The sequence below is a fragment of the Conger conger genome, chromosome 10, assembly GCF_963514075.1.
Source record: "Conger conger chromosome 10, fConCon1.1, whole genome shotgun sequence".
Taxonomy (NCBI): Eukaryota; Metazoa; Chordata; class Actinopteri; order Anguilliformes; family Congridae; genus Conger; species Conger conger.
In genome coordinates this window covers 45,529,834-45,540,980 of record NC_083769.1, presented here as the reverse complement: position 1 = coordinate 45,540,980, position 11,147 = coordinate 45,529,834, and the positions used below count along the sequence as shown (strand labels likewise).

At 47.4% G+C, this 11,147-nt stretch overlaps 1 protein-coding gene across 1 annotated transcript in view; it reads left to right on the top strand.

Annotated features, from left to right (window-relative positions):
• Window positions 1–11,147, top strand: part of si:ch211-156j16.1 (uncharacterized protein LOC564557 homolog) — a 17,952-nt gene that overhangs the window by 1,325 nt on the left and 5,480 nt on the right. The window contains exons 2-4 of the mRNA XM_061259137.1: window positions 2,808–2,935; window positions 4,104–4,266; window positions 4,370–4,608. Coding sequence (XP_061115121.1) covers window positions 2,808–2,935; window positions 4,104–4,266; window positions 4,370–4,608 — 530 coding nt within the window. The remainder of the gene's footprint in view (window positions 1–2,807; window positions 2,936–4,103; window positions 4,267–4,369; window positions 4,609–11,147) is intronic.

Here is an 11,147-nt window from a genome sequence, read left to right as displayed (position 1 = left end):
GCGGTGATATTTGGAGACGGTGACACACACACATCTGCCGTTCGGTTGTGCCAGAGCGCGGTTTGGTAACGTGATGGAGGAATGGGGGATGTTTGAAGGAGGGATGTTTGGACAGGGTGAGAGAGGAGGAGAGGAAAAGGCTGGCACATTACTCACAGGAAACACGCTGTCCCCCCCCTCTCTCTCCCCTCTCCCCCTCTCTCCCTCCCCCCCTCCCCCTCTCTCCTCTCCCCCTCTCTCCCTCTCCCCTCTCTCTCTCTCCCCCTCTCTCTCTCTCCCTCTCCCCCTCTCTCTCTCTCCCTCTCCCCCTCTCTCTCTCTCTCCCTCTCCCCCTCTCTCTCTCTCTCTCTCTCCCCCTCTCTCTCTCGCCCCTCTCTCTCTCTCTCTTCTCCCCCCCTCTCACCATTTTGCTCCCATCCTCCCTGAATCTGCCACATTCCCAGGCCCTTATCGCAAGCTGGGAGCCTCCATATGGAGAGGAGCGGGGTGGGCCCTGAGAGAGGGGGAGCGAGGGGAAGAGTGACAGAGAGAGAGAGGGATAGAGAAGGAGAGAGATATAGGGAGAGAGAGAGGGAGAGAGAGATAGAGACATAGACATAGAGGGGGAGTGAAAGAGTGGTGGAGAGGGGAATACAGAGAGGGAGCGAGAAGGAGAGAGAGAGAGAGAGATATAGAGATATATATATGTTTGTATATAGAGAGAGAGAGAGATATAGAGATATATATATGAATATATATATATATAGAGAGAGAGAGAGACACAGCCCCTCTCCCCTCCTCACAGTGCGCAGCTGCAGGAGCAGGGGAAAGGGAAGGAAGCGGCGCTCGGAGGTGATTGTGGGAGCGGGGGCCATAATGACAGTATTGTTGCCGCGGCTCTGTAGAAAAGCACGGTGACATTAGAGAGGGGGGCGCAGAGCAGTGCAGAAGCACCGCTCCCTAAAGTGCCGGCCGCTCGCTCTCCAGACATTCCACACGTACGAGCGGCACTTTAACCCCCTCCCTCCCTCCCTCCCTCCCTCCCTCCGCTCCTCTAAATATTTACTCTGTGCCGGGCGCTAATGAAGAGCCCCGAGCCATCGGCCCGCGTCGCAGAGGGGGACCGGCTGGCACTCTGGGACACCGTGAAAAACAGCCCTCCGTTCAGCACGCCGCGGGACAATGGGGGGAATCACAAAGAAATTCACTCATCCTAAATATAATCTGCCCTTTTCGGAGCGGGACCTGCCTCGGGGGCTTTTTTTTCTTGTTATGATTTTTGGTTGCTCTGTCTGCCGCAGCGGCCATTTTACAGTGACTGGATCGTAGTTGAGAGTGGCCTCTCCACCACTCTACGGTGACATCGATCCTGTTCCAAAGTTCACTTTTGGCTCCAGAAAGTTAGCACAGTGCTGTCCAGACCTGGGCTGAAATACATTTCTGCATTTGACTAAGCTTACCTGGTGCTTTGGAATAAATTAAATGATCCCTGACCATCTGTTCCTCCTTGCAGGCTCAAATGCACCAGACAAGATCAATAGGGCACAGAAAAGGATTTGAATCCAAAACAAACACTATTTGACTCCAGGTCTGGTACTATCTGTAGGAAGCTGGGTTTTTGGTTCTCAATAACAGACGTGACCTTTAACTCCAGGATGGCTGAGGGTCTTTTCCAAAAATTCAAGGTTTCGCTCAGTGGGGATCCCACCGTTGTTCAGTCGGTGAACTTGGCCACGCCCGGGTGGCCATTTTGTTTCCTCAGCAGCTGTGGTGCTCTGGTGTCATTTCCGTGCGTGTGTGATCTCTGACATCTTGTTTGGATTCAGGAATGACAAAGAACAAAAAAATGTTTTTCTTTCTTAGTGAGGACAGCGACTCCCAAGAATGACAACATGTTATTCGGATATTTTTTCATTTGTGTCGTGCTCTTTTCAAAACACATCATTGTCAGTCACGCGAAAGTCCTCAAAAGTTAAAAGAAAAAATAAAATAAAATAAGATGAACATCTCCACGGCAAATACTTTAGTGGGAATGTACCTTATGTTTAAATTTTACTGAAATGACTGTTTTGGTGTGTCAAACACACCTGTATCAGTAACATGGGTAACGTGATTGGCTTCATTGTCGATTCCTGTTCTTTAACCAGATTTTTAAAGGTTCTGTAAATCAAAAGAACAGAAGTGAAAGGCCGTTCCAGGGAAAGGATGTTGCTTTGTCTGCCTTCTGCAAACATCATCCAGCATCCAGAACTCTGCTGGCAGATCTGAGGGATGTTTGATTCGCCGACATCCTGCCGCCCTGAGAAAGTGCCGCTGTGTGCACTCCTGAGCAACACCGTGCTATTCTGTGTAAACACCGCCACCTAAAGACCGCTGTCTTTCTGCTGATGATGTCCGACTGAACGCCGCTCGTGGTGTTCCGTAAAAGCACCAGTACGTGAAAACTGCTGTCTCTCTCAGCTCCTGCAGGTGACTGTCTTCCTGCTGATGGTGTGTGACTGACCGCTGCTTGTGGTGAAGCTCCCCTGTTTTAAGTCTTTTTCCCTCCCTCATTGCGATGTCACCCTTTAACCAACTATTTGACATAATTTGCGTCTTGGGTGACAGAAATACGTTGGAGTGAAAATATTTTCAAAATATAAATGTTATCTTTTTTCGAATGTCCCTTGTGTTAAGAGGAGGACTGCGTAGAGCTCTGGGAAGCCGAAATGTAATGTCCTCATTTTGAGGACGCGGGGTCCCGGGAGGTTAAAAACTGAGCCTGGGCCTCTGGAAGTCGCCGTGGTTACACAGGGCACCGTTCTTCTTCTTCTCCCCTCCCGTTGAAGATCTGGAGGAGCTGGGCCTCCTCCCTGCAGGTCCTGCTTCGTCAGGGTGTGGGGGTGGGGCGCAGGGCACGGACAGGAAATGAGGCGAGCGCCGGGGCACGCCAGGGCTGCGCGGCAGAAAGGGCGGGGTCAGGGCAGGGCTGAGTGACAAGGCAGGGTACGAGGCAGGACTCCGCCCTTAAGGGGGCGTGGCCTGGCGGCATTATGCTGCCAGGTCAGTGCTTCCTGACTCCTCGAGCCGTTATTTTTTAGGGAGGGGGCAGGGGGGGGGGGGGTAAAAGCAGGGCGTTCTCCAGGGGTAAACGTGCCCTTCCAAAGGAAACAGTCGCGGGACGGCCGCTCTGCCAGGTATGAGCGGAGGGTTCTGGAATGCCTGGTGGCGGTTGGGTTTTTTTGCCGCTTTTTTAAACACTGGGTCTGGTTGTTCTTGCGTTCGGGCAGTACCGCTCGAGATGGACGCCTCACTGCCTGTTTTTAGACGAGCCTCCGATTTCTGCTGCTGAAGATCATGGAAAAAGCATGCAGCTCTAAGCTGCTCTGCAGTCCCCATGGGGAAAACCCCAGGGCTAAAAATATGTAAATTGCTGAAAAATCAGTTGAGCATGGAGGGCACCACAAAAAATTATTCAAATGGCAGCAATAGCTGCCCTTTGGATCACTATCGGGGTGATTTTCTCTGCTCAAAACACCAATCTCTCGCCTTTTGCTGACGGTAGTTGCCTTCCCTGGTGTAAAATCTAGCTTGACCAGCTTGAAATGACCAGCTACCAATTACAATTAACAAGCCTTCTCTGGTCTGGCTGTGACCAAACAATAGCTTGTTATTGTCATGGTTTCTAGTTCACACTCATTCATTTCACGCTTATCATCATTATATAAGCCTGAGAGTGACCTCACTGGTAGTTTTGTATAGTAGGGTGTGGTGATTGGCTGGTAGTTCTGTAGAGTGGGATGTGGTGATTGGCTGGTAGTTCTGTAGAGTGGGGTGTGGTGATTGGCTGGTAGTTCTGTCGAGTGGGGTGTGGTGGCTGGTGGTTCTGTAGAGTGGGGTATGGTGATTGGCTGGTTCTGTAGAGTGGGGTGGGGTGATTGGCTGGTTCTGTAGAGTGGAGTGTGGTGATTGGCTGGTGGTTCTGTAGAGTGGTGTATCGTGGCTGGTAGTTCTGTAGAGTGGGGTGTGGTGGCTTGTGGTTCTGTAGAGTGGGGTGTGGTGATGGCTGGTTCTGTAGAGTGGGGTGTGGTGATTGGCTGGCAGGTTCTGTAGCGGGAGTTGTGACGGCGTTGTCCTCTCCTCAGGCACTCTGGTTCCGGCCTCAGCGCTGGAGGAGGCCGCCGTGACGGAGGCAGCAGTGGCGGCTGAGCCCACCGCCGTCGCCCAGGAGACGGAGGAGGCGCCGGTGGTTACCGCGGGCGTCCCGGCAGAACCCGCGCCCGCGGAGGAACCCGCAGAGACCGAGGAGCAGGTGGTGCCCCCTGAAGCCGACGTCACCGAGGCCCCGGCCGTGGTGGCCCCGGAGGTCACGGACGCCCCGGTGGCCCCTGTGGCCCCGGAGGTGACGGAGGGGCCCCCGGACGTCCGGCCGAGGCCCCACTGAGGCGGCCGCGGAGGTGCCACCGGAGCCGGAGGCCGAGGTGACCGAAGCGCCCGCCGCCCCCCCCACCGAGCCCGCCCCCGCCCCGCTGGAGACGGAGCCCCCCGTGGTCACCCAGGCCCCGCCGCGCCCACCGAGGCCGCCGCCGCCCCCCGCTCAGGCTGAGGACGCCGCAGCAGAGCCCACCGTGCAGGTGGAGAGCCCTGAGGGTACGGCCCTGCCTGAGACTCTCTCTCTGTCTCTCTGTGTCTCTCTCTCTCTATGTCTCTCTCTGTATGTCTGTCTCTCTCTGTCTCTCTCTCTCTCTGTCTCTCTCTCTGTGTCTCTCTGTCTCTCTCTCTGTGTCTCTGTGTCTCTCTGTCTCTCTCTCTCTCTCTCTCTCTGTATGTCTCTCTCTCTCTCTGTCTCTCTCACTCTCTCTGTATGTCTATGTCTCTCTCTCACACTCTCTCTCTCTCTCTCTCTCTGTCTCTCTCTCTGTGTCTCTCTCTCTCTGTATGTCTATGTCTCTCTCTCACACTCTCTCTCTCTCTCTCTCTCTCTCTCTCTCTCTCTCTCTCTCTCTGTGTCTCTCTCTCTGTCTCTCTCTCTCTCTCTCCTGTATGTCTATGTCTCTCTCTCTCAAATTCAAATTCAAATTCAAATTGCTTTATTGGCATGACAAAATTTGCATTTGTATTGCCAAAGCATGGCAAGGAACATGTTAAAACAGATGAAAATAACACAGTAATATGATTATTATATAAAAAAAAAAAAAAAAATAATAATAATAATAAATTTAAAAAAATTAAGGATAATAATTAACAATAATAAATCTATATATACATATATATACACACATATACATGCACATGCATATTCATACACACGTATATACACATGTATATATACATACATACATATAATTAGACACATCTTTCTAACATACTAATAACAAGCTATTCTAATAATAACAGTTTATATAACAGGTAAATTTAATATGTGTGTGTGTGTGTGTGTGTGTGTGTGTGTGTGTGTGTGTGTGTGTGTTTGTTTTGTCACTCACTGTCTCTGAGTATGTGACATTCAGACACATATTTCACTGCAATATGTGCAGTTGTTCCCTCTCCCAAGACTATCGGTAGTTGGTTGCTCTCTTCTAGGTGGAGAAAGTTGGGGATATGTTTTTTAAATTTATTAAAATATTTTTTTCTGATATTTTTGTATTTTTCACATTTTAGAAGGAAGTGCACCTCCGTTTCAACCTCACCTGTCATACAGTGACCACATATCCTCTGTTCTTTTGGTAGCCAGGACTTTTTATGTCTACCTTTTTCAATGGCTAGGTTGTGGTCACTGAGTCTGTACTTGGTAAGGAGTCGTCTCTGCTTCATATCTCGGACAGTTACAAGATATTCAGCCAATTTGTATTCTCGTTTTAGGGCCAGGTAGCAAGTAAGCTTGTTTTGTGTTTTGGTTTGGTTGTTCCAATGTTCCAGATAAATGGTTTTATTTTGTTTAGCAATTTGGTTTATTCTGATTTGTGTTTGTGAAGCAGTGCTGGCCTGAGAGATGTTCTTGTTAGATGTGAGATGATTAGTTAGTCTCAGTACCAGCTGACTTAGTGGACTCTTTTCGGGTTCAGCTCTTGGGTTTGAAATGCGTGGAACTGCAGTGTTGTTTTGGGACTTGATTTCAGATGCATCCAGAATTTGAGTGACCTTTTTTGTATGTTTATAATCAATGGGAATCGTCCTAATTCAGCCCTGCATGCATTGTTTGGTGTTTTTTGTTGGATGTTTAAAATTGTTCTGCAGAATTCTGCATGTAGGGCTTCAATTGGATGCTTCTCCCATCTAATGTAGTCCTGTTGACTGAGTGGACCCCATACTTCACTTCCATACAGAGCAATTGGTAGGATTACACTGTCAAATATTTTTGACCAGATTCTGATTGGAATGTCAATCTGGAAGAATTTTTTTCTGATTGCATAGAAGGCTCTGCAAGCCTTTTCTTTCAGTGAATTCACTGCCAGACCAAAGTTTCCTGAGGCGCTAATTTTCAGACCCAGGTAATTATAGGACAGGGTGTGTTCTAGGGCGGCGTTTCCTAGACTGAACGTGTGTCTGCTTTCCTGAGATCTTGCCTTTTTTTGGAAGATCATTATTTTAGATTTTTTATGGTTTACTGTCAGGGCCCAGTTCTGGCAGTACTGCTCTAGCAGGTCCAGATGCTGTTGTAGCCCCTGTTCAGTGGGCGACAGCAGCACCAGGTCATCTGCATAGAGGAGGAATTTAACTTCCTTCTTGTTTAGTGTTAGGCCAGGGGCTGTAGATTGTTCCAATAACACCGCTAACTCATTTATATAGATATTAAATAGAGTAGGGGACAAGTTACATCCCTGCCTAACCCCTCGCCCTTGAGTGAAGAGATCAGTCCTTTTATTGCCAATTTTTATTCCGCATTTATTATTTGTATAAATTGATTTAATTATGTCATATACTTTACCCCCTACACCGCTTTGGAGAATTTTATAATATAAACCTTCCTGCCAAATTGAATCAAATGCTTTTTTAAAGTCAATAAAGCATGTAAACATTTTTTTTTTCTTTTGTTGGTGTACATGTTGATTAATTAGGGTGTGTAGGGTGTAAATATGATCAGTAGTTCGGTGGTTTGGTAGAAAGCCAATTTGTCCTTTACTCAAGACATTGTGTTCGGTAAGGAAGGTCAGTATTCGGGCGTTAATAATACTGCAGAAAACCTTCCCCAGATTACTGCTTACACAAATGCCTCGGTAGTTATTTGGGTCTAGTTTGTCTCCACTCTTGTGTATTGGGGAAATAAGCCCCAGCTCCAGTTCTCAGGGAAGCAGCCAGCTTGGAGAACGAGATTGAACAATTTGAGCAGGGCCAGCTGCAGCTCAGCGGTGCTGTGTTTAAGCATCTCTGTCCTGATGCTGTCATGGCCACAAGCTTTTCTTGGTTTCAGTTTTTTAATTTTGTCTTCTAATTCTTTAATTGAGATTTGGTAGTCAAGTGGGTTCTGATTGTTTTTGATAGTTGATTCTAGGATTTTTAGTTTTTCTTTGATTTTGTTCTGTTCGAAATTGAGATTGTTTGGTGATATTTGTTTATATAAGTTTTCAAAATGTGTTTTCCAGGTATTACAGTCTTGTATAGCCAGATGTTGTGTGCTCCTGTTGCTCAATTTGTGCCATTGTTCCCAGAACTGATTTTTTTCAATAGAGTCCTCAATTTCTCTGAGGGTTTGATTATAATGATTAAATTTTTTGTGTCTTAAAATCTTTTTATATTCTCTCAGTGTTTCAGTGTAGTTTTGACGATTTTCCAAATTGTGTGGTTCGTGGTGTTTTTGGTTGGACAAGTGTCTTAATTTTTTTCTGACACTTCTGCAGTCCTCATCAAACCATGTTTCTTTTTGGGGTCTCAGGCCAGATTTCTGACTTTTGTTTTTGAGACCTGCTTTGTTGGCTGATTTATAATATATTTTGTTAATTTGGGTTACAGCTATATTTATGCCAGATTGGTTTGGTTGGAATGTTTTTGAGAGAAAGTTTTTAATCAGGTTAGTAGTCTCCGGTGAACTGATTGCCGTTTTAAATTTTACATCACTGTCATGAGCCCATTTGAACGTTTTGTTCAGCTGAAATGTTTTGCAGGGCTCGGGTTCTTTGGCTATCTTTTGTCCATTTCTTTTTAAGTATACATTTATCTGACAGTGATCAGAAAGTGGTGACTGTGGTCTGACAGTGAATGCACTAATGAAGGAGGGGTCCATGTCAGTGATTGCATAATCGACTACACTAGTCCCAAGAGCTGAACAACAAGTGAACCTCCCTAAAGAGTCCCCTCTAATCCTTCCATTAAGCATGTACAGACCTAAGGATCGACAGAGGTGCACTAACTCTTTGCCATTTTTGTTTGCAGTATAATCAAGACTGTTTCTTTGGGTAGTGGTGGGGTTAAGGTAGACAGAGGATGTTCTGAAAATGTGGCTGTTGCCAGCAGAATCCACGATATCATTCTCTGATCCTGTTCTGGCATTTAAATCTCCGATCAGTAGGACATTACCCTGGGCCTGGTAATGCCTGATCTCCGAATGGAGAATTTCAAATAAATTGTCATCGAAGTATGGTGACTCTAAAGGGGGAATGTAGGCCGCACAAATGTATATGTCATTATTACATTCAATGGTGTTTTTGTTTAATTTCAGCCACATATATGTTGGTTTTCTTTCAATTTCAAATAGATTTGATGATAGTTCCTCTTTGTACCATATCACCACCCCTCCTGAGTCTCTGCCATGTTTAATAGTGTTATGTTTTAGGGATGGAAGTAAAATTTCTCGATAGTTTGGGGGACAGTGAGTGTTTGTGTTGTCACGGCACCATGTCTCTAAGAGAACAATGATGTCATGACCAGATATGTGTATGTGGAATTCCGAATTTGTGGTTTTAATTCCAAATGTCGATGAATACAAACCCTGAATATTCCAAGAGCTAATTAGTAATGATCTCATTTTCATTAAAATTTCATTTGTTATAGATCTGTATAATAAAAAGCAATACAGACAAATCAAGAGGTAACAACAGAGGATCAAGTGGTAGAAAAAATAAAAAATAAAAAATGAAAAAAATTGGCTATACATGCATATACATACGTATACATCCATACATACAAACATATACATACACATACGTTTACATATATGCATATATACACATACATACACATATATACACCCCCTTTCCTTTTCTTTTTATATATATGTATGGACATACTTATCCTATAATTCTACAGATGAGCTGTAATAATTGCCTCACCTCTCCATAGTCTGGAGAATCAGGGTGGTTCCTCCCAGACAGTACCTGAGCGTAGGTGGGCTGTGTGTTAGGGGGTGCTGTGACCTGCACTCTGTTGTGCTGTGCTCCTCTGTAGTAGGCCGTGCCAGATGTGTTGTCTCCAGGCCAGGCTGTGTGGGGTGGGGGCCTCCTCTGAGATGGGTATGCTGTGCTGGGTGGGGCTCTGTTGGGTAGCGGCCTCCTCTGAGATGGGTATGCTGTGCTGGGCGGGGCTCTGTTGGGTGGAGGGCTCCTCTGCATTGGGTTGGCTGTGCTGGGCGGGGCTCTGTTGGGTAGGGGCTCCTCTGTGTTGGGTTGGCTGGGCGGGGCTCTGCTGGGTGGATCCGTCCTCTGTGATGGGTGGGCTGTGCGTCCTGTTCCCTGGTGGTGGCGTGGTGGTCCTCTGATGGTGTGAGGGCTGGGTGCTGCTCCTCTCAGGTCCTCTGCAAACATCCAGACGCTGCTCCGGTCCAGGTGCACATGGTCATATAGGTGCTCCGGGGTCAGAGTGGGGTGATGTGTGACCTTAACTCCCGTCAGTGTAGCGCAGTCTGTGGTGATGGCTCGGTTTATTTTGTTGATTATTTCAGAAGGGACGTCCTTTCGAGGCAGTAAGGTGGAGATGGTGATGTTGGCTGTGGGGAACTCCCTGCGTGCTTTTTGGACCACCTTTGTCACTGCCTGTGAAACCCTCTCTCCCTGAGAACACAGGTCATTTGTACCCGTGTGTATGATGATGTTATTTGGCTCGCCTAGTCGGGAACGACAAAGGAGTTTGTGTGCTGTGTCAGTATTGGGACACCAGAATTTTCCTACCCTGTGTGTGGGGAACATCTGTCTGTGCTGCAGGAACTTGCCATTAGAGTCGATAAGTATGGCGGTTTTCGGGGGCTGTGGTGGGGGCTGGTTCCCTGCAGTAGGCTGTGAGCAGGGTGGGGTAGGTGCTGGGTGTAGCTCTGTCCGGCTGTTCTCAGGCTGTGATGCTGATGGAGGGCTGGGGTCCTGAGGGGGGGCGGTGCTGGGCTTGGGGCTGGCCTGTGGCTCTGCCTGGCTGCTCTCAGTCTGTGATGTGCAGTCTGTGGTCTGCATGGGTTCTGAGGGCTGAGCTGCTCTCACACTGAGCAGCTCATCTCTGAGACTGAGGATCTGCGTGTCTCTCTGCTCCAGGTCCTCCTTTAAATCCCTCAGTTCTGCTCTTAGGGACTGATTTTCATTACGGAGATCAGTTGTGCGCTCTTCTAGTTGTCCCATTTTTGTCTGGGTTTCCTCTTTGAATTGGGTAAATTCAGTTGTGAGTCTCTGCATACTGTTTATCTCCGACAGTTTATTTTCTCTCATTTCAATTAATTCTACCTCTAGGAGGGATAGGCAGTCCTGGATGCGCTGTACAGACAGCGGTGTTCTGGGTGTGGCAGGGCTGTGAGTGGCTGTCAGTGTGCTGGAGGAGGCTGGCTGGGCAGGGCTGGGCACTGTGTGTGTCAGGGAGGCTGATACGGTCACACTGGGAGCAGATGGGGCTTTATAGGGCACAGAGGATTTCTTCTGTTCAATTTCATGTTTTAGTCTCTGAAAGTTAGTCTCAAACTGCTGTAATTTTAATTCAGATCCTTGAATCATGACAGTACCGTTGTTATATATATTGATGTTAAATTTAGGGGTGGTGTCTAGGTACAATTGCCTCATTGTTTTATTGCCGCCCATTTTCAGGTTTTTATCATCTGCACGGAGAGCAGAATGCCAGGCTTCTGGGTGCTCTGTGTAGAACAACAGGTCGGATTTCACCTCTCTCTCATTCAGCACAGTAAAATCTGCTCTGAGCGTCTCTGGAGTCTCTTTCAGTAGCCTAGCTTTGTGCCTCTTTCTCCCTGTTTCACTGCTGACTTCTTCAGGGTAGCTGATTGCTAG